The 24,343-nt window shown below is 43.1% G+C and overlaps 1 protein-coding gene across 1 annotated transcript in view; it reads right to left on the reverse strand.

Annotated features, from left to right (window-relative positions):
- Ryr3 (ryanodine receptor 3) overlaps nt 1-24,343 on the reverse strand; it is a 524,632-nt gene that overhangs the window by 147,544 nt on the left and 352,745 nt on the right. Inside the window, exons 39-42 of the mRNA XM_075961717.1 lie at nt 9,874-10,147; nt 8,458-8,572; nt 6,699-6,828; nt 5,429-5,532 (exon numbers count right to left, since the gene is read on the reverse strand). Coding sequence (XP_075817832.1) covers nt 5,429-5,532; nt 6,699-6,828; nt 8,458-8,572; nt 9,874-10,147 — 623 coding nt within the window. The remainder of the gene's footprint in view (nt 1-5,428; nt 5,533-6,698; nt 6,829-8,457; nt 8,573-9,873; nt 10,148-24,343) is intronic.

Here is a 24,343-nt window from a genome sequence, read left to right on the forward strand (position 1 = left end):
AAAGAGGAATTTTACCAGTCTGTAAGTTGTGTGCACATGCCTAGAATCTCAGCACTCTGGAGTGGGAGGCAGAAGGAGCGGGAATTCAAGGCACACAGAGAACCTAAAGGTAGCCTTGTGCTCCATGAGGTCTTGTTTTTTTAGCTTTTTATTATTTATTATTTATATAGTTTTAGGTAAGGATAGTTTATTTGCAAGCATATAAGCATGTGGAAAGTTACAAAGATACGAGAGTACGCCCCGTGGGGCCAAGATTGGCAATGCTCCCTTGACCTTGGTAATCCATGGTCTTTTCGTGGTACTTGGGTAGCCAGGGGTCCTGACTCGAGTTCTGGATCAACAACACCGTTTGATGCCAAAGACCAAAATGCTAAGGTTGGGGTGGCCAAACAGAGGCAAGCTAAAAATTAAATTGGCAATGGTCTCTTTGCTTTTAGACTGCCAGACACGGCTCGTGAGATCTCAGGCTGTGAGTCACAGACTCCAGATTTTGCCCACGTTTTGCCAGAAACCAGGGACAGATATTAGCAAACCAGCTGCTGCTGAGGATTGAACCGCCACACTGCTTTTGACTTTGGTATTTTGTGGATATGTGGAGAAGAGGAGAATTTTGCTCACTCACAAGAACAGAGGTGTGTTGTGTGTGTGTGTGTGTGTGTGAGGTGTGTGTGTGTAGTGTGATGTGTGTGTGTGGTGGGATGTGTGTGGTGTGTGTATGTGGTCTATGTGGTGTGATGTGTGTGTGTGGTATGTGTGGTGTGTGTGTATGTGTGGTGTGATGTGTGTGTATGTGTGTGTGTGGTGTGTGTATGTGGTCTATGTGGTGTGATGTGTGTGTGGTATGTGTGGTGTGATGTGTGTGTATGTGTGTGTGGTGTGTGTGGTGTGTGTGGTGTGATGTGTGTGGTGTGTATGTGTGGTGTGATATGTGTGTGGTGTGATGTGTGTGTGTGGTATGTGTGGTGTGTGTGTATGTGTGGTGTGATGTGTGTGTATGTGTGTGTGTGGTGTGTGTATGTGGTCTATGTGGTGTGATGTGTGTGTGTGTGTGTGGTGTGTGTGGTGTGATGTGTGTGTGGTATGTGTGGTATGTATATGTTTGGTGTGTGTGGTGTGTATATGTGTGTGTGTGGCGTGTGTGGTATGATGTGATGTGTGTGATGTGTATGGTGTGTGTGGTGTGACATGTGTGGTGGATGTGGTGTATATAGGAGACAAGCGATGTTCCTTTATCACAAGCCTTTAGGACCTAGGGGAGTAACTTCTAACGTTTTTTTCCTCTGGTAATCTCATTTACTCTTCTTGCAGTTGGGAGAGCTGATGAAAGTTAACCCTAAGTCACATCTGATTTCTTTTAACGTCATTATAGTACCAGTTGTTGGATAAACTATTATTTGACAAGCTCAGTAAAAGATCCTTCTCCTACTGAAAAGGAGATTATTATGTAAAGTTAAAAATGACAGGCTCAGACAGACAAATGCCACATGTTTTGTTGCATATGTGGGAGGTAGTTTTTCACTTATGTACATTTGTGTATGATGTGTGGTGTGTGTGTGGCGTGTGGCATGTGTGTGCATGTACGTGTAGTATGTGTGTGGTGTGTGGCATGTGTGTGCATGTACGTGTAGTATGTGTGTGGTGTGTGGCATGTGTGTGCATGTACGTGTAGTATGTGTGTGGTGTGTGGCATGTGTGTGCATGTACGTGTAGTATGTGTGTGGTGTGTGGCATGTGTGTGCATGTACGTGTAGTATGTGTGTGGTGTGTGGCATGTGTGTGCATGTATGTGTAGTATGTGTGTGGTGTGTGGCATGTGTGTGCATGTATGTGTAGTATGTGTGTGGTGTGTGGCATGTGTGTGCATGTACGTGTAGTATGTGTGTGGTGTGTGGCATGTGTGTGCATGTACGTGTAGTATGTGTGTGGTGTGTGGCATGTGTGTGCATGTATGTGTAGTATGTGTGTGGTGTGTGGCATGTGTGTATGTGCATGGTGTATGTGGTGTGTGCCATGTGTGTGGTGTCTCTGTGTGTGTGTGATGTGTCTGTCTGTGTGTGATGTATCTGTGTGTCTGAGTGTGTGATGTGGGTGTGTGGCGGTAGTGGTGCTGGTTGTGGTGGTGGTGTGTGTGGGTGTGATGTGTGTGGTGTGTCTGTGTGTGTGCGGTGGTAGTGGTGCTTGTGGTGTTGGTGGTGTATATGGGTGTGTAGAGCACACAGGTATAGAGAGGCCTATGTGAGCGAAAGGAGAGCAGAGATAGAAGAGGGAACAAGAGGAGAAGGTATTGGAATATATATGTAATGAATGCAGGATGGGTAACTATTTGGGAGGGGGAAGGAGATCAGCAAGAGGGGAACAGAAAAGAACAAACCTAATCACATGCATATACATGCACACACATGTACAGATACACACACAATTAAAAACACATTTCTTTAAAAGGTAACAAAAATTAATTAAAATAAATTTCTTGACTTTGGTTTTACCCTAGTGATATATTAAGGATTTAACTAGTCCCAACAGGAATGCTTACTGATTTGACAAAATGATTAAAATTCTACTTATATGCTGTCCTCTCTTAAAATATTATCAGTTAAAAATATCTCCTAGATGTTGCAAAATACCCTGAAGAACTAAATGAAATGAATGACTCAAATACACCTTCTGCTGAATCGTACCACCCCAGATTTATGCACTGAGACTCTAAGCTCCAGCATATGAGAACGTCATGGAGGAAAGACCCGTGAAGAAGACACTAAGTAGAAAGCGGACTTCTCGGGTAGCGTCCTTGTCAAAGGAAGAAACAGCTGTGCAAAGATACAACACAGATACTTCTGCAGAAAACAGGCCCTGTAGGACACAGCGAGAAGGTAGCCATCTGTAAACCAAGGAGAGAAGCCTGGGGGGAAATTAAAGCTGATAACAGTTGGTCTTGGTGGTCCAGACCGGAGAACTGAGAAGATTAACTTCTGATATTTCAGTCATCCCGCCTGTGGACATGTATTACAGAGGCCCCGGAAGATGAATGTGCCTTAACACCTCAAAGTAAACGTACCCAGGTAGAAATAAGTGACCAGACACAGGTGTGTAGTCTGCCTGCTTCACCTTGGGCCTCACTTATTATTCGTTAAACACATCTGACCCAACATCCTAACACAGAACTTCAGTAAATTATTGCTGGGAAATCATCACCTCATCCTAACAGCCTGGACATGGTTCTGCAACTTGGCTGACAATTCTCTGTCATGAGTGAGGCAGCAGGGACTTCACGATTGGTACCATCGTCTGCCTGTCTATGTGCCTTCAGACAGATTGGGCATCGCTGCCAAAATAGCTCAATCATAACATACTAGTTCTCCCTTCTCTGCCTTCTCAACCAAAGTTCTTCGAGTCTTCTTATTCTATGTGGAAGGAACAAAGCAAAATGTATTTTTAAAGTAATTTTCACCTCTGCTTCACAGATATATTTCCTAGGGTCTCCTTATCCCTCTTTGACTGTTCTTCCTGTTGTTTAGTTGTTGATTTTTTTCTGTGACCCCCTTAAGGGGCAGTGGTCCTCAGGGCCCTGACCCTGCCTAGCAAGGATCTCACTTACCCGGAGGGCTTCACTCTCTCTTCACGATCTCTGTCTGCAGCTCGGAAAACCCTCCTGAGCTTTAAGTATGCACCCAGCTTCTCAGCTGACATTTCCATCTGGGAACCTCAAGACACCTCGTGCTACCACCTGGCCTTAGAGGAGTATCTAATCGTGTGGCATCAGAAAATGAGATTGTTATTTGCAGAGTATATGCTCGAGGGCTATACAATTGAGTCACAAACATGCAAAACAAAGTTTCATCATATTGTTAAGTTTCTGAAGTGGTGTGTTAGATTGCTTTCACACCCCTCCTTGGCTGCATGTGACCTTTAGGGTGTAGGTTGGGCATGCCTGCAAGTGAACCAAAGCAATATTTGATTAATGGCTGCTATTTGTCTTCCCTAGGTCTTCTGGATCCAAACACTCCTCACACCTGCCGTGTCAATATTAACCGGTCAGCACCCACTTGTGCCTGGATTACCGAAGACCACTCTTAGCAATTCTTCTCACCCAGCTCTTGTTTCTGTTCCACTCAGTTTCCTTATTGATTGCAACCTTCAAAACCACACCACATATTATGTTGCTCCCCCGCTGGGGGCCTTTGCAGTTTCTGTTACTCGTGGTTCTCCAATGAGGTACTGTAATATAACTGGAACAAGCATGGGGCATGGGCTCTTGAGTCACTTACCGTGAGGCACTGAGGACATGACCTGATCCCATTTCCTTGCCCATAGCTTCTGAACAATAATAATAATAATAATAATAATACAATGACTTTTTCTGACAGTCACATGAGTTAACTTGTGGGACTCACTCAGAGTGTGACCTGGCAAACAGTGATCTTGTATGAACACGAACTTCTATTATTAATAAAGTCCAATTTCTGACCACACCCACCACCTTTCTCACCAAGCTTGCATGCACTTGATGCTTCTGCCATGTTTGGCTTTCTGACTGTTTTAGACGGGGCGTTCCTGGCTGAGCCTCAAATATTCCATGTTTCCCTAACAGTGCAGTTGACAGCTTCTGCTCATCCCTCAGTGGCTGCTTTCTCTAAGTGACAGCTCTTCTCCCTCTCAAACCCGCTCACAGAGGAGTGTGGGTGGCCTTTGACTTCTTCCACTCCTTGCTCACCCCTTTGCTCTTCTCCACACATAGAACTCAGATTGTTAATCTTACCAGTCGTCATCCACTCAAGTCAATACTTTCATGAGTGGCATGCTGGAAAATCTTCCAACTGAATATTTACCAAAGTCCCACCATGGCCCACTATGATCATTTTCTTTCCTATAAACTTGGAACATTCCACTTACTAATTATTAATACAGCACCCCCAGGGAAGATGAGGACAGAAACTCGGTATCAAGGGTGGAGAACTTTCTAGAGAGGTGATTCTAAGTCACAGAGCACTGTAATTTTTCAACCGTAGATAGTCACTATTAGGGACTGTATTCACGATCCCAGTAGGGGGCAGCAGTGTGCATGTGGCCAGCACATTGATTTTACAACCTCCTGTTACAACTATTTCATGCATGGATGCATGAATTAGATCACACAGAACTCTTCTTTAGGGACCACAGGGATTCAAGTGATGCCCATGTAGAACAGTGACATGGGGCCTTCACACCTGAAGAACACAAATGCCCAAACTCTCATGTCCAAGAAGCCGATTATCCTTTGTCATAAGTGACCTTTGGGGCCTATGGTGGTATACCAGGCACTCATATTACACCACACTTTCACCAATACAAAATGGACCTGAATGGAAACCTAGGTGTTGGTTTGTTTGTTCTCTGTGTGGCTGCAATAGTTACAAGAAAAATAAGATGTTGCCTCTCAAGAACCAGTTACCTTCTCAAGATCCGGTTCTTCCAAGCCCAGTGCTAACTCATTGTTGTCCATCACCGAGGAGGCTGCCACGTCCAGTGGGGTGGACCCCCTCATTGATGGGGAAGCTGAGGATGGAGCAAAAGAAGCGGAGCATTAAGGCCAGCTGGGTCAGATTTAAGAGTGCAGTGCATGGATGTGGACAGGAGAGGGCAGCAAATACATTGAAACCTGGCCCATGGGGCACAGAGGCATTGGGCTCAGCTTTAGAAAAGCCTTGTTTGCTGTCTTTCCTTGACCTGCTCATCACTGTTGGGAATACTAACTAAAACAGAATCACCCTACAAAATGGGTTGTGACCACATAGTTTCAAGTACCTTCATAACACAAAACTTCTTGGCATCTCCATTTCGTGATCACTCCAAAGGCTCAGGGGCCTCCTTCATTGGGTCCAAAGGACTTGGAAAATTTTGGGGCTAACACTTGGGGTTTAAAAACAGCGTCAAACAGCACAAGTCCATATAGTTAAATTATGGTACCAATGCTGTCTCTGATACATATTTTTGATTTACAATTATGAAAAACTTCAAGCGACATTTTACAAAAAACCCAAAAGTAACAACAAAAAAATGCAAAAACAAAAATAACAACAACAACAATAAAGCTAATAGCCTGAGGTTGCATTTGATAAACGAAAGGAAAGTGAGATTTCACATTTCTAGTGTATGTGTTTGTGTAAACTCATTTGGTTTATGTCCAGCATGGGGAGCCAGGGAAAAGTGAGCTGCTTTTCTCGCAGCAGTGCCAAACTGCTGTTTCTCCATTTCCATTCTCCCTAGCTGCTCTTGGCCAGGCTGCTATGCAGCTAAGGGCAGACTTTGCTGGTTGGCTGGTGGGCCAGGAGTGAATCCTGCAGCCAACTTGCCAGGAAAGGTTTGGATCCATGACCTTGGTTTTAAGAGCTCTGCTCACTGATGAGCTGAGTGGGCTGTGAGAGAATTTGTCCTCGGAGTAACCCTCCATTCCAGGCAGCATCTCATAAACTATAGGCCACTGGACCTGAGAGAGGAGACTGACTCGGGCCCCACAGGCAGTTGGTAGAACATCTATAGAGAAAGTGGAGATCACAGACATGGCTTTCACACGCTTGTTTGTGGGACAGGTTGGTCTTGTTTCGCACTTACAAGCATCATCACATACAAGCTGATTCTTTGCCCTTTCCTTCTAAGGAGTCAGGAGGGAGAGCGGACTGCCTGGGTCCAAAGGTGGAAGTGATACCGTGTGCCACACGTACCTAGGCCCACGCTGCTGTTCTCCAGCAGGTAGCTTAGATGCTCAAACATGGCCTTCTGATTTTGCCGGCTAATTCGACAGAAATAGCAAAGGAAGCGACAGCAGCTAGCAACCATTTTGGGGAAGGCAATCTGTGGGCAGAAGCAGGAAGTATTAGAGAGAAGACCAGTTGGGGCTTTAAAGGAGGCTTAGGTTGAAGTCTCACAAGCTATGAATTGTTTGGAACATGAACTTTTTCCTTACACCTCTTCTGCCTAAGATGTTTCTAGGAAGGACAGAATGCCTAAGAATCTTGCTATAGTCCCCAAGACCTTTCCTTGGAAGGAAAACATTTATCAGTTATTACCCCCCTCCTTACATGTCCCACAAAACTGCACCACCACATGGCCACTGCTTCCGGGTGGAGTGAGTAGAATGTGGGACGGTAACATCAGAAACAGGGCTGGGGATCACAGAAACACAGTGCCCAGCAGTCCATCAAAACGCAGGTCCTCTGGGCCAAGGGTGGGACCCACAGTTAAAGTCTGAAAGGCGCCCGGTGATGGTGGCGCACGCCTTTAATCCGAGCACTCGGGAGGCAGAGGCAGGCAGATCTCTGTGAGTTCGAGGCCAGCCTGGTTTACAGTGCGAGTTCCAGGACAGGCTCCAAAGTTGATATTTCCTGTTTCTGTGAACATGTCCCCCAAGTAATGTGGCCTCAGTCACTGCTCTTCTACTGGTGCCCAAGGCACTTGTCACCACACACATACGAGTTAGCATGGAGGTGCAATCATTCATCACTTGATTTGCTTGCCTTCCCTGCTTAACAGAGGGATTAGTGTATCTGTGGCAAGCTATAGCTTATTCTGGATCTTACAATGCTCAATGAACAATGTCAGAATCCTAGAAAGGTCTTAGCTTCCTCCCTTTAGAATCACGGGAGGAGCTCTAAGAACAGTTCTCAAGTCCGCAGTCACTGTGGCGTCCAGATGTGCTGAGGGTTCTGTGGGGAGATTTAACTCTTCCAAGATGATGGATTGTGACCTGGGAGTATGAGTCGAATAAACCCTTTTCTCCCCTAAGTTGCACTTGGTCAGTGTTTTTATCACTGCAACAGAATAAAATGAGAACACCACTTATCCCTGGGATTGTGGCACTCTAGAAATTGTGGCGTTTGAAACCACACTCCATATTTTGCCTTCAGAAGTCACGCAGTCTAGATGAGTCGGTGGATAAAATGCTTCCTGCACTGGTGTGAGGACTCAAGTTCTGATCCCCGTCACCCACATAAGCAAAGCCCACCTATAATCCCACCCTTCAGGGGGCAGAGAGAGGGGATCCCCAGAACAAGCTGCTTAGGTAGACGATTTGAATTTGTGACATCTGAGTTCAGGGAAAGACCCTGTCTCCATCAATAAAATGGGGAGCCATCTAGGAAGAGAGTTTATGTCGACTTCAGGCCTCCATGTGTGTATGCATAATTGTGCATACACACCTACACACGTGCATCCACACGCATGTGAGCATGCTCGTGTATATGCATGTATACTACACATATACACACACGAAAAAGCAACAAAAAGAAACCATTCATTCTAAGTAAGATTTTCTGAAAACTGGAATAAATTCCCAGTTGCACCCTATGCCAGAAGCAATGGTCCCCTTCTTGGATCCTTTTGGCTCTGTAAAAATCTTTCCTCCCAGGGGAAAAACTGAGGCAATAGATACCCAAGTAAGTACTCCTGCCCTGAGAGTCAAGTTCTTGATAAGTATGGCATTACCTGTGATTTCTCTGTACCCAACACGTTCACCATCACCTCCATCACCGTCTCATGCATGCCAAGGACTCTCATTAGGTTGGGGTGCTGGTAAAACACCTTGTTGTTCATTATGTCCCTAACAGGAAAACAGGAGGGAGAAAGAATTCAGCACCTGTTGCTCTTCTGCTATGAAAATCCAGGGATGAGAACACACAAACACAATTTGGGTAGAGGAATATTAAAATGATAGGCTGAGAAAAATGATAAGAAGGCACTAGGTCACAAAATGCATATGGATTCTTTTAGCTGACATCAAAAAGAAGCACAAAATATTTCTAAGTGCCTTTTCTTTTTTAAATGTTTATTTGTAATGATATTTAAACAATTCTCCCTTTAATTTTTTTGCTTATAATAAATTCTAAGACCATCTAAATCACCGGATTTTTCTTTCTCTGTGTACCCCGGAACTTCTTTTCTTTCCATGTGCGGTGCTTCTTTGTACTCAGTTTCTTAATGACAGAACTACACGTTTTTCTTACAGGAATTTCGTATTTGATACCATAGGTTTGTGAATACCATTCTGTCTTCAGAAAGCAATGGCATGAACACGCAACAACATCACACCTTCACATTACTTCACACAATGTCACACAATGACGCTTAGGCAAATAGAAGTCTGGAGATGCAACAGTTGCCTGAAACTTGGCTGGAGGGGGAGGGCCTATTTCTGCAGCTCATTTCCGTCATATAAAAGTCTCTTCATTTCTATTACAATATTCATCTTTGCAAGTGAATTTGGGGAATGCATGCATGCACATACCCTTTCTTTCATGAGAATCATGCAAACCACTTTCCTGGTCCTTAGTGATGCTTCTGTAGTTTGCAAGCCCAAGGATGGGGAGGAATGTTGCTTTTGAGTTTAATCATGTGACACTGTGGGCACACCACTGAACCTCACTGGCACTTCTTTTCTCCTCTATGTTCTGCACTGAAAGGAAATTCCCTTGGCACCAAAGTTGCCAGGAACTGTCTTGTCTCCACAGTTCGTGAGGCAGATCCATGAGCTACTGTCATAACTGAAGGCATCTCAAAGAACAAACAAAATCAATCTACATTTTGGAACTGGGAAAAAGGGGCCAGTTGGGAATATCCCAGATGCCTCTGAAGATGCCCAGCCAGAGGCTCCAGTGATCAAATGGTTTCTCTCTCAGGTTAAGCACACTGCCCTCTCCTCCAGACTTGTTTTCATGACCCCATGTAGGCTATTTTCGTAAGAGTCTCTAAGAATCCTGTTCATTTCTTTTAGTAATGCTCTTTCACCCTGCACAGCAGGCAGTCTGGCGTCTCCTGTCACAGAGGTAGCTCATGCAACAAGGATGTACCGCCACAAGGAGAGAGAAATCTCTAGAAAACTACACTTGCTGTGAGTGACCCTACCCCAGCCCGTTGATCATGAGAAGCTCCTCTTCCTTGCCCATCCTGACACTGAGGAGGGACCGAATCTGGCCCAGGGCAGCCAGCAGGTTGATGGTGTCGCTCACAGAGGCCTGGCTGATGGTGTAGGTCTTCCGCAAGGCCTGTAGTAACTCCCCGATGCTGTCATACTGTCTCCGGAGGAGGTTGAACATAATCCTCACCAACTCTGCATCCTGGATTTGGTTCTCCTGGGCCCAGCGGATCATTGTCTGGGAGACTAGTTCCTTCAGTGTTGCTGGAGGGAGAATAGGAGAAGCCACTAACCATGGGTGCCCAGAGCAGACAAAGTTAGGTGGTACAGAAATTCTCCTCAACTCTCAGACATATCAATAGCTTGTTCAGGCTAAAATCTTTCTTATTTTAAGGTTGAGTCATGGCATGTATAAAAGTAGAATATATCATCAAGACATAAACATGCCACCTATACCACAGTAAAATAGCACAATTATATTCTGAAAATGATTGATGTTTGGATTCATACTGAAAATTGAATAACAAATAAGACTCTGTCTGTGCCTTCAGGGAGCTCATAAGCCAGTTCTGTACATTTTTACTTTGTGATAAAATTTTATTGTTATTGCATAATATAATGCAATAAATGCTACAACAGAGGTACTTACAAGTGCCATGAGACAGGCTGCAGAGCAGCTGTTCTGGGTGAGCCAAGGTGTGAGGGTAAAGCACTGGCCCAGGCTTCTTTAGAACAAAGCAAATGAAACACTGGTACTTACCATCGTAACTACTGTCTCTAAATATATTAGAGATATCCCATGGCAGGGACTGAGTAACAATTCAAGAACAATAAAAGCTAACAATTCAAGAAAAACAAAAGGTATTTTAGTTGCTATGAACATAACATGTATTTGGAGAAGAATAGAAGTGGACAGAGAGGAAATGACAATGTTTGAAGACTTGTAGCCTGGGCATCTGACCATCACATATGGAAATAGTTTCTTTGTACTGGATCTTTTGCATGAATTGACTGATGCTGCAGGGTGAACTACCTCCATAAGCTCGGAGAGAAAGAAACCACTATGGTGTTGAATTTGGGATTTATTGGGGTTCATAGCCAGGTCCGCAAGTACAGAGGAAATCAGCTAAAATGAGACCAGCTGAGAGCCTTGTGGTGAATGGACCACATGGCCCCGAAAACTGCTGACTAACTTTGCTTTGGGAAGAAACTAAGAGGCACAGGCTGATCTAAGTTCAGGCGGTGAAAGGAGATAGGCTGGGACAGCTGGGTAGGCAATTTTCACCCCTTCATTGCCTACACCGTTTCTGAAGATTCCACAACAGTGGAGAGAAACACTGATTAAAAACTGTAATTGTGTCCAGCTCTCACACCGGCATCACACTTCTGGAGGCTATGGGTTGTACCAGATCCTTCATTCAGGCCAGGTGGTAAAGCTAGAGCTAAGAGGACAATGAAAGACGTTCAATCCACCGGTGAAAGGATTAGGATGCCTTCTGTAATCTGTCATTTCCAATGGTTAAGTTTTCTACTCCACATGACTATACATAGCAGATGTCTGCTCCACATACACTTCTGGCTCTACCATAGGCTATAAAAATAGAACTTAGTCACCAAAGCTTTAAAAGATCTACATGTAAAGGATTAATTTAGCTTATTGCTGTGTCTATCAACCCTGTGGGTGTTTCAGGTTCAGGCAGGAGACATAAGTTGAAATAATTAAAAAAAAAAAAGGATACACAGGCTAGAGAGAAGCACAATTAAAAGATCTTGCTGACCCTACACCCAAGGCTCAGGGAATATCATGGGAGAGGTATTGGAAAGACCCTAAGAGCCAGAAGTTCAGGATGACTACTACTAGATATGGTCCCCTAGGCGTGACAGGGAAAATATAACTAGGAAATATCCACAAGCATAATCACAACAGCAGATGACGTGCCAACGACAAGGGAAATTCCACACGGTCCCATCCTTAGATGAAGAGCTTTGGGTAGTCAGTATCTGCAGGGAGAGGGAGGATTAGTTTTCTCCAGAAATGAGTTCCTGCATAGGATATCCAACCTCAAGTGGTCATATACATGTATCGATAAGCAAGAAGTGCATTAGAGAGGGGGTAGTTTCTCTCTCTCTCTCTCTCTCTCTCTCTCTCTCTCTCTCTCTCTCTCTCTCTCTCTCTCTCTCTGTGTGTGTGTAAAATAATAATTAAAGAAGTGTGTGTGTAAAATAATAATTAAAGAAGAGACCATGAATTTGAAAGAGAGGGGCTAGGAAAAGTTTGAGGTGAGAGAAAGTGAGAGTGATGTAGATAAGCATTCATGTATGAAGCTCTCAAAAACTTAAAAAGTCTTCCTTAGTAGGGACTTAGCAGTAATACCTGTTAGCATCTGTACCATCCGGGGGGAGGATAAGATATTAATGGGCTGCGTTGGGCTTTTCTCAACAATCTATTTCCCTGTTGAATCATTGGCAAAGTGATTCCACCAGCCCTGAACCTTCCCCCACCCCGCCATCCCCAAATGTCACAGACTATTACTAAGGCTGTTAGTTACTCTATAACCCAAAGGGAAGAGCCTGTTGCTGAAGATGCAACTACTTATGTCATCAAATGTGGAAAAATCAACCTGGAATCGAAAGAGAATGTTCATTCCTACTTACTGGCATTTGTGGGAACGGAAAGTCACCATCAGTACCACTAAGATACAAACCTGAGACCTACAAGACTGCAGGATATCCTGGTGCAATAGTGACATGATGATGTGTGAACAGTCACTTTTTAGATGGACTTAAGGGCCGCTCTATGAGATGGAGCCCATACCTGACATGGCTAAAGAGCCCAAGAACCTTAGATTAGATAGGTCATGGGCCTAGAGGAATACCCACCAATATAATTCTGCTAAAGGAATGTTGCAATGAAATGGGTCCTAATGACATCGCTATACCCACAGATCAGTGCCTTGCTCAGCCCTCATCAGAGAAGCCTCTTCCTGCAGTAGATGTAATGAAAGGGATCCATAACTGGGAAATGCACAGAGAGTGAGAGACTCTGGAGCACCCAGTCTTAAATGGACCATTTTCTTTTTAATTAACTGCCCCACTCAAGGCTCAGGGACCGATGCGGAAGAGAAGGCAGTAATGCTGTAAGAGCCAGAGGTGACAGATGACTCAAAGAAAACAGCATCTTCCGTACACAACAGGGCTTATATACATATAAACTCACAAAGACTATAACAGCACTCATGAGATCTGCACAGGTTCCAACCAGATAAAACCCCAGCACTGAGAAAGCGAAGTGGATGCAAAATCCCACCCATAGCCAAGGAGCTTCCTGCAATTAAAGGCTGGAAAGGGAAAGTCAGGTTTCTTCAAGGGAATGTCACCCCCGTTCCAGGACAGGCCCCATACTGAGAATAGTCAGTCAAGAAAAAAACAGAATTCATGCCTTTTTTGTGTTTGTTTTTTTGTTGTGTTATTTTTTGTCTTACTGATTTTCTTTTGTTTTGTTCAGCTTTTTGTCTATTTTGGTTTTTTTGTTTTGTTTTGTTTTTTTGTTGTTTTCCTCTGTTTGAGAGGTGGGGAGGATCTGGAAGGAGTTAAGGGAGGGGAAAGAACATGACAAAAATATATTGTATAAAACATTTTTAAAAATTAAAATTAAAAAAGAAACGTTTCCCAGGTGCATCTATTCTTATTTCTTCTAGTTAAGATAGTAAGAACAAAGGAAATATGCAAAACTGCAGAAACTCTTGCACCTGATACCAGTTGTATAGTCCTATAAATAGTACTTCCTTTAAAGTGCACACTCTGGTATGAAGTTCTCACCGTACATGATCAGATCCTCCACAAAAATAACACATAGCATCACAGTCCCCGCCACACAGGAGAAGCCATGATCAGGTAGAATCATTAGCTCAAGGCTACTTCTTTTGCAATAGGAAATTTGCAGTCATGAAACCAAATAAATGTTAGCATTTCCTTAATCTGGCTTTGTCTCTTTGAGTTGTTGGTCAGGGAGTTCAAGAGACTTCCCAAACTGTATAGGCTATATATAGGACAGAACACACAGAACACATACACACACACAAACACCCCCCCCCCCACACGTACACCCCACCCACCCCACACACATATACACCCCCACACACATACACCCCCCCACATACACCACACCCCCCCATACACCACACCCCCCACATACACACACACCGAGAGAGAGCAAGAGAGAAGAGAGAGAGAGAGAGAGAGAGAGAGAGAGAGAGAGAGAGAGAGAGAGAGAGAGATTGTCCTTAGTTCCTTCCCAGAACTTGAAGGTAGATCCTAATGGTGAAGACACCACATACTTTGAACATGGGACCCGGAGGAACGGAGCTCATGCTGCTTTGGAAGCCTCCTTCCTGAAGACCAGTTCTCCTATTACTAGAAGGTGCTGTGCAAACTGCCAAAGGAGACAAACAAGCAATCGTCCTACTTAGCTATAAAGCCTGTGATCCACAACAATGAACGCGACAAGATATCCCACAGGGTGCAATAATGGCACTTATATTTTAGGGATAACCAAGAGCCATGTAATTGGAATGCAGACCCACACAACAAAAAGGAATCCATTCTCGGTACTATCAGCAAAGCCAATTACTCATTGCTGGTAAGGTCTTGGTCCCTAGAGGAAAACCTACTACTGCTACTTTTCTAAACAGTATAATATCCAAATATATTCTAAATGTTTATCTTTATTCCGAAAGATAAATGTTGCTTATTCCCTTCATCAGAGAAAATTATTCTTGTCGCAGATGGATACTATCGCAAAGGTCACAACTGGTTAAGATGCAGAGAATTCTGTGGGTGCCAACCCTAAATGATAGATACATCTATAGTACAACCTCTACATCTAGGTCCCAGGAATATAACAGAAGAGGGAGCAGAAAGGCTGGGAGAGCCAGAGGACAATAATATCTTCTGTTAAGTAGTACCTTTTCTATAGGACAGGAACGCTGGACCCGTGAACTCTAAACAGTATGGTTGCCTAAACAAGACCTGAATGATGACAATATCAGTCAACATGCCAACATGAACAGGGCAGGCTCATGGAGCTCCACCCTAGATGAAGCATACAGGTAATTACTGGCGATGGAGAGAGGGAGATTAAGTTTTTACTAGGGACAAGTCCCCTGATATAATCTCCAATCTCCAAGTAGTCAGCCCTAGACATATGTACATATAAGAAACACTAAATGAACTCAGCAGGTTGTATTCAAAAATACACATGCATGCATAATAATAATAATAATAATGTTAATAATAATAAGGAGAGCATGAAGTTGGGAGGGAGTATGGGGTACAGGAAAGTTTGAGGGGGCAAGGGAGTGGTGTAAATATAAATATATTACTTATGTATAAAATTACCAAAAATAATAAAAAATCTATGTAGGGATAAGTCCCGCCCCTTAGGGGGCGTGTTTGCCTCAGGCTAATGTTGGCCTATAAATTTGGCAAGCATGCTCCCAGCTGTCCCTTTCTGCTTTCCTGGTCTCCGCGGGAACGGTGGTTCTGTAAGTCTATTTCGCCATTAAATCTATATATATTTTTACAATCTGTCTGCATTCGTTTATGCCATTACATTTTGGCGCCCAACATGGGGCTTGAACCCACGACCCTGAGATTAAGAGTCTCATGCTCCTGTTCACATGGAACCCTTCTCCACTTCGGCCTTCAAAGTTCTCGTTTGAATATTTGCTACTACCACCAAGATCTGCACCTGCGGCGGCTCCACCCGGGCCCACGCCCTAGGCTTCAAGGCTCACCGCAGCGGCCCTCCTACTCGTCGCAGCTTAGCATCCGCGAGGCTCCATAGAGTTGTGGCAGTAAACATGGCTACAGCCAGTACCTCAGCCATGAGGCTGAAAGGCTAAGGGAGGGGCTGGAGAGATGGCTCAGAGGTTAAGAGCATTGTCTGCTCTTCCAAAGGTCCTGAGTTCAATTCCCAGCAACCATATGGTGGCACCAATCTACTTCGAGAGGAAGATGGGCATTGAAGAGGATCCTTATGGAGTTTGATAGCCATTTGGGCAAGAAACTGTTCTTGCCTGGACTATAGCATGAACTGGACAAAGAGAACCCGCAGATAGAGGACTGCTGAACTTGCCTAAAGGTGAGATGGTCTTTTGGGGTTCCTGACTCATGAAAGAGTCTGCGAGACATTCTGCAGGACACAGTAGAAAGTGACTGAACTGTCTTTGGAATTTCCTGCTTCATGGAAATGTCTGCTGGATACTATGGGCCTGAAGGCTGAAGATGGATGCCCCAATGGTACAGAGGAACTTTGGGTGACTGTACAGGCAGCGAGATGTCTCTGTCATTTCTAGAGCTTTGGATTTCTTGTTTACTTAGGTAATATTATATCCTTCTGGAGTCTTTGATGGAGTTGAAGAATGGATAGGTAGTTATAGTTTTCCATTGTTATGATAAAAGATAAAGTAGATATAAATATTGTAACTGTAATTCTTGCTTGATAACTGTTTTGCTATATGTAATTTTACTATGTTAAAGTTAAAGCCTTCCTTTTTTTGTTTAAACAGAAAAAGGGGAAGTGATGTGGGAGTGTCATATATCAATCTGTTGATTTCATTGGTTAAGCAATAAAGAAACTGCTGGGCCCATTTGATAGGCCCACCCTTAGGTGGGTGGAGTAAACAGAACAGAAGGCTGGGAGAAAGAAGCTGAGTCAGAGAGTCGCCATGATTCCCCCACTCCAGGCAGACTCACGTTAAGATCATTCCTGGTAAGCCAGATCATGGGCTACAGCAGATTATTAGAAATGGGCTAGTCCAGATGCGAGAGCTAGCCTAGAAGAGGCTAGATAGAAATGGACCAAGCGGTGTTTAAAAGAATACAGTTTCCGTGTAATTATTTCAAGGCATAACCTAGAGCTAGCCATGTGGGCTGCCGGGTGCTGGGGACGCAGGTCCGCAGCTCCAACTACAACAAATCTATATTCAAAAGAAATATGCTTTCTTTACTGTGTTAGATCTTCTGTATATCTGAACATATGAAAATTAGAATAATCAGTGTATAAACAATGCTGGGAACATACTTATGAACATTAACTATTAATACTTTAAATAATGGTAGTTGCGAAAGTTTACAGATTAGAGGCTCTGAACTGTTTAGGCAGTTGGGAAGGTCATAACACTTCAAAGATATTATTTGCTGTTTTAACTATATATACATTGGCTCTAATGGTAGATAAGAAACGATAGTCGAAAGTGCTAGCTTATGAAAACAGACGGCAGCAAGACTTAACCTTATTCCTTATCACCTGCCTGGGAAAACAGTCAATTTTACATGGGAATGTCTTGAATGAAGAACCAAGAATCTTATCAATAAAGCTTTCAAGATGACCATTTAACCCTGGAGACACAATGATGATAAGCACAAAGCTGTACATCAGCAGCCAATGTTTTTTTTTTTCTTGAGGAAAAATATTTGCATGTGATTGAGTTACCAGATAAACTAGCCTCTTGTCCGCTGGAATACTTTTTAAGTGAGAAGAAAACAACCTGTTGCTAATTGGTCTTGGAAAACATAATTTCTTCAAAAAGAAATAATAAGTTTTTCACTTTTAAATGCTAGTATTTACTGCAAATAAGGAAATTTGAATTTCAGATGAAAACCAGAATTCTGGCAAACGTTTATCTGCACTGTGAGCTTTGACAGCTTCTCAACACTTAAAGATCCCCTGATTAAATTACTGATATTAGCAAATGTGATTTGAAAATATTTTATAATGAACTGTGTCAACAGCTGATAACTCTGTATTACTCAAGGAAATAATGATTTCCATAAAACAATGCATGTAGCTACAAAAAATATGTAGCAGCACCAACCAACAATCTATGATGGCCTTTATTTCAGCTGAGGTATGATATGTTTTGGTTTTATTTACCCTATCCTCTAACTATTTCTAGATCTATGCCCCCTTCCTTATCTACCAAACTTTGTGTTCTCTCTCTTTTTAAAACCCATGAAGTCCAATTTATATTGCCCCTATATGTATGGCTTTCCACTGGATTGTGGCCATCAATCAGGGGCTACCCTCTTAAAAAAATTAGCTCTCCCTTTTATGGTAGCTGTCAATTAATTAAGCATAAAATCAAGTTATTTGAATTTTCATATATATCAAGTACCTTTCGAGAATCTACTATTCAGTCACTGGGAAAGACTCTCCACAAGTGCACCAATAAGCTATAGAAGTATTAGTTCTCTCTCAGTTATATTTATATTTGAGGCTATTTTCTCCACTTTATGTCATATGAGAACCCAGCTGTCTTTCAGATAATAAATTTCTAAAAAAGCATATTATTTCTTTAGCTATTTTCAAAAGAAAATTTAACTATTTTATAGAAATATGTTGTTAAATATGTAGCTGTATATTATAATTATTTTAGATGAATTAGGAATGTTACAAAATATTGCAGCCTTAATTTTTAAGTAAGTAAACACTGATAGATGTGTACAGCCTAGGTTAGAGCTGTAAGACTATATGTAATAGTTAGGAATCTATAGAATCCCCAAGACCAAATACTTTGACACCCATTGCTGGGTGGACAGGGTCTATTATGAAACAAAGGCTCTCCTTAGAAAGTAAAGCTTTCTCTCCAGCTTAGGCGAAGCCCACTCCATCAGGCTGCGTGATTCTGATTAGTGAGTAGAGCCCTTCACCAGCCAGCTACGGTGAAGGATGTTCCGCTGCTCGCTTCTGGGTGGATTAGCGATAAGTGCATGAAAGTAGGACTCCTCGCACTGAGAAACAGAGCAAGGATTAAAGGATGACTATTTTAAAAATCGAATCCTAAAAGTTAAGGGCCCTACAGTGCTGCCTGCTAACTCGAAGGGTCCTGAAAGTTTTCGCTTTCATTGGGCTAAGTTTGGGTGTAAGACCAGTCATCTTCAGTGAAGGGAGGGCTGTGCCTGTGTTATGCAGTAGCTGCATGACTTTATTTGGCTGGTCCTGTAGCCCTCATGGGGCACACAAGGAATGGGCAGGCTGCAGGTGGGATGGGAGAACTTAATTCTTCAACCCCAACATCAGGGTACCTTCATCAGTTGCAGATGGTCTCAGCAGTCATAGAGGCCATGGCATGAGCTGCAGGAGTTTCACTGTAGTGAGCATTCAGATGCCAGGGTTTATGTTATGCACATGTTTCTGATTGTCCTCAGCTAAAAACCAAGTTGCCTCCTGTGTGTCACTTCTAAATTAGCTTCATTATCAAATGTTATTTTATGGGGATTTGCTAGGTGTCGAAGATTGAGTTCAGTGCCTCTATGAAACAATTTCAAAACACTATTATTGCTCATAGGACCTTAGCTGAGGAAATTCAATAATACATGCAAGGAATTTGGGTATATTGCCAAATCAGTTTCTAAATATTTATGCTTACACACCCATAAACCTGGACTGCTCTACCTTGGTCAGAGAAGCTTTCTTTTTTTGTGGCCAGTAGTGAATGCTGAGATTAGTAACTGTTAAAAGTGCTAAAAAGGAGAGACTAAGTGCTCAGCCCTAACTGGGATATTTTTGTTGACTACTCCGCCACTGCACCATGGTTTGGGAAATGTCGTGGGAGAGGGGGGAGGAAGAAAGGGAGAGCTAGAGGATGAGGAAGAGTGCAGTGAAATGCTGTCTTCAAGACATGACCGGGCTATCACTATCAGGAACGCACACAGCTGTGGTTGTTTGCACTAAATGCAAGCACCAAGCCTCAGTTCTGGCGTAGATAGGGGAGGTATATATGCTCCAGGCTCCGCTCTTAATGAGGACTCACTACCAGTTGATTGCTGCCGGAGAAGGGAGAATCATTCTTTTCTGCCGGTGTTCCCACTGGTAATTTTCCTGTGCTCCAGTGGGTGGCCCTAAGCCCATGGACCTAAAGACAGCACTCATCCTGCTTTGTGAGCTATCTAAAAAAACAAAACAAAACAAAAAACAACAACCACCCCCAAAAAAAACATAAAAGAAAGGAAAAAAGAGAGGGGAGTTACAGAGAGATGTCTCAATGGTTGGGAGCACTTGCTGCTCATGTGTTAGACCTGAGCTCAGCTCTTAGCACTCAGGTTGGGTGGCTCAGAGCCACCTATAACTCCAGATTTAGGGGTATCTGACTCCCCGGGCACCTGTGAGCACTGGCACTTAGGTGTATATACCAACACAAAGATATACACATTTGCAAAATTAAAAATAAATCTCTAGAAAAAAAAGAAATGAAATTAGTAGGGAGACATGGTGGGGGATATGCAGGGGAGTAGGAAGAAGGAGACATGCTTTTTTATTTCATTGTATATGTGAGTGGAATTGTCAGGCATTAAAAACAATTTAATAAGTAAAATAAAAATAAAGTCTTCATCAGAACTGCTTAGACTCCAGATTTCCATTACTTCAAGAGGATGCTGCCAAGTGCATCCAATGATTCATCTCATGGAACTTTTAGAAAACAATAATACTTATTCCAAGAACAGGATGGAGGAACAAGAGAAGATATGTAACTAAGCCTCTGTTTTGTAATGAGCAGAACAAAGCAAATTGTCAAACAAAACATTGAGCGAAGTGAATTTTGTACTGATTTCCCTGATGAGATTATTATTATTAATATTCTAATTCACTCAATTTTTGTAATTAGTGTAATGTAGATAGGCAATTTTCTCAAATCTATGACTTACACGCCACCTTTAAAATGACTATTCAAGCTAATGCAGAACGGCAATATGCTGGATGTACTGTATTGCTTAGAAAGACTGGTTGCTAGGGGACATCTTAGAAGACGATGGCTTCTTCACCTCCAGACTTTTTGACTAGTCATATATTCTGCATAAAACCAAGAGTAGAGTGCCTTCCCATTAGAACTTGGTGTATCCATTTGGGAGTGTCTGATTCAGCTGTTTACTGCCTCCACCTGTTATTTTATAACCTGCTTGTTTGATTTCAGAACTCTAAGCCATTCACATGCGACCCTTACAGGAATACTCCCTAGTCACCTGCCATAGCCACAAGTAGTCAGATGACCAGCTCCCAGTGCCAGCAACCACAGAAGAAGGGTCATTTGCTCTCACAGTGCATGTTTGATGCTAAGGCCGCAGAAGTTTGGACCGTTCAAATCTTTCTTAGGATGTATCTTTTCCTTTTTCTCTAAATTTAGGTAATGAGTCAAATGCTCTTCACTTGATGAACTACATGCTTATTATCAAAGGGTAGATGTTGGCCACTGGCAAAGCAAATCCCACACCTGTGCTGCTAAAAGTCTGTGGGTATTCTTAAATCTGGGTCAACTTGGAAGAAAAAATATTCTAATCACATTGAGGAAAAGAAATAAACAGACCTGCACTGTACTTAGGTTAAACTCAGAAACTCAGAAAATGATTTATAATGTTCACAGTACAATGGAAAAAGAAAATTATGTGCATTTAAACGATGCACACCTATTTTAAAATCCCTGAGGATTGTAGGCCAGTGTGTGGCATGCTATAGACAAGCTGGATGTGTGAACAGGTGTGGATAATTTCCAAGTATAAGATGCCTGTTTGTATTCTAAAGAAAGCCTGCGGATTTGGTTGGGTGAGGAAGTGGGGGAGAAACTGGGAGGAGCTGGGAGGTGGGGAGGAAACCATAATCAAAATATAGTGTATGAAAAAAAATCTATTTTCAATTAAAAAAGCAAAAAGATAGGAGCTGGTAATTTACTATTGCAGCACTTGACAGCAGCCTCTGTAGGTCCCCATATTGAGGGGCTGTGGTAGTGATGGTGGTACTGATGGTATGTGGACTCTGTTTTCTTCTTTCCTACTGTTCCTAGATTGAACAATGGATCCCCAAGTGTGAAAAGATGTCCAAATAAATATTTGCAGAAGTTTCATTACCTTACACATCGAAAGGGACTCTGCAGATGTGACTAAGAGGAGGATTTTGAGCCAAAGAAATTATTATTGTGGATGGCTTGGGGGTTCTTTGAGAGAAGAGGCAAGAGAGTCAGAAAAGAATGGAAGAGGCAGGGGTCCTAGAGGAGCCATTCACTACTCAAAGAATGCAGTGGTCCTCTAGATGATGGAAAAAGCAAGAAACGACCCTCCAAGAATGCAATCCTGCTTTAGTCTTGTAACCTCTGAAACTAAGATAATAAGTTTGTGCTGGTTGTAGTGCTGGCAGGCTTAGGGTAGCTTGCTGCAGAAGCAACTAGGAAGCTTGTTCACTGTGACCGATTCTAGGTCTTGGGTGGAGTGTAGTAATATGAGGCGGTGGGGCTGCGTCCCCAAATCCCCAGCCGCCTGGCCTGCCCGGCTAGCTTATGCCCCAAATAATTACATGGACACTGTATTCTTTTAAACACTGCTCTGGCCCATTTCTAATCATCTGTGTAGCGCCCCTAGGTGCGCTTACCGGGAAGATTCTAGCCTAAGTCCATCCTGGGTTGGAGCTTCATAGCGTGCGTCTTCCCTGGAGCAGGTAGCATGGCGTCTCTCTTGCGTCTGCTCCGGAGAGGAGAGCTGTGGAGTCTGACCTCACTTCCTCTTCCTCCCGGCATTCTGTTCTGTTTACTCCTCCCACCTATGGGTGGGCCTATCCAATGGGCCTAGCAGTTTCTTTATTTTAACCAATGACCTTCCTCCATCAGTGGAGGACATTTTTAAAACTCCTTTTTGAGGCTAAGAGTCTGTCAGGTTGTTGACAAAGCCGAGATCTCTATCCAACTGGCCCAGAGCTTAAGGCCAAGCTAGAACTATCATTACGCACAGAGAATACCCATTGTAGAGCTGTTATGGATTGATGGGTAATACCCAGAGATCATATATGGCGCTCACTAGGTCTTTCATGCAGCCTGCTCTGCCTCTACCTCTGAACATCAAGAGCTATTACAACCCACATCACCACTGAGACCAACCAGTGAGTAAGTGGCAATGCTGCCATTGATAGACACACCCTACACACCAGCATGCAGAACTCACCTGACTCTTCTATCTTAGCAGCATTCACGTTCTGTGCAGGGTCCTTCTCTACCTTTGTGCCATATTCCTCAAGGACCCATCTTTATTTCAATATAGGCTCTATTAACTTGACATAACCAGAATCATCACTGGTGAATCATGGATAGGCTTATCACTAACTTTTCCAATCAATCAAAGGTGATCTCAGGACCCTTTATTAGAACATCAAGAGAAGTTATTCTGCTCATCCTTTGGAGTAGGTAAGGAGTGGATTTAAGGTCCAGACTGTATCTGGCAGCTAGTCTAAAAACAACACTGGCATTAGGGGACCGAGGAAAGAGTGAGCACAGCTACTGGATCAATCCATCACAGCAGCTGGCTCCATCTCTAGTTCCAGAGGGAGGTCTATCAGTGTGGCCCCTCTCTGGCTGCTTCCTCAACGTGGGTTTTTTGCTTCTTGTCTGCCAAAAGCATTGCCATGATAAATATGGAAAGGAAGTTCATATGGCCTATGCTTTTTTTCACTCAGTGCAAAAGCCAAAGTGTATGTAAACTTCTAGGCGTCAGAACGTCAGAACATTAAACTTGGCACTATTTCATTAAATCCTTCTTTGTTATTTTCCTTTTACATACAAAGAAAACAGTCACACACAGAGACTCAGAACTTATCTAACATTATAATTGGCAAATGGTAGTGCCCCAGGCTGCTAGAATCTGTTCCTTATACTTTATCATCTCAAGTTGCTAACTTTCATGACACTCAGAAAATAGTTATTTTTATTGGTACCTTAAACTCGTATTATGCCTACTGTCTAGACACTCTCTTAATAAGTCATGAAATAGATTCAGATGTAAAATCCTAAAACCCATAAAGCTTTAGTTCTTTTCCTGACACTTAGTCAGATTGCTTTCTCAGAGCCTCGATTTCTTTACCAATAAAAGAAAATCACCCTATTAAATTCCTCTTGAAGATTGCAGCATAGTAACAAGAGCACTGGGCAGGGCCTGCTGTGTGTCTTCGGACAAGTCATCCACCTTTCTGTGCCTTTGTCTACTTCTGAGAGTATATGTCTATGTGGCTTGCTGTGCTCTTGAAGAAGCGACACCAACTTATTCAAGCAGTAACTGAAAGCCTGTGGCTTCATTGGCCTAAATTTGGAAGCAGCAAGAATTTTACTACCACTTTTAGTGCCCAATTTCAGTGTTATTTAGCTTGCTTTCCCTGCAAATAAAACCCGAGATTGAAGAAATAAAACAAAATCTCAGAATTCTAGCAGTTCCTGGTGGCAGGAAGTGGCCATTATCAGTGCACACCACTGACCACCTACATGGAGGACATGAGCCGTGGGAACTCTCTGGACTTTGGGATGACTGTCCTGACTGCTGGTGGAGGGGAAACTGTCTGTCAGAGGTAGCACGGCACAGCCACACACACTCTCCACTCAGCTTCCCAGGTTTCCTGGGGAAAGGACTGGAGTCCTCTGTGCTCTCTGCCCT

The sequence above is a fragment of the Microtus pennsylvanicus genome, chromosome 2 (assembly GCF_037038515.1).
Source record: "Microtus pennsylvanicus isolate mMicPen1 chromosome 2, mMicPen1.hap1, whole genome shotgun sequence".
Lineage (NCBI taxonomy): Eukaryota > Metazoa > Chordata > Mammalia > Rodentia > Cricetidae > Microtus > Microtus pennsylvanicus.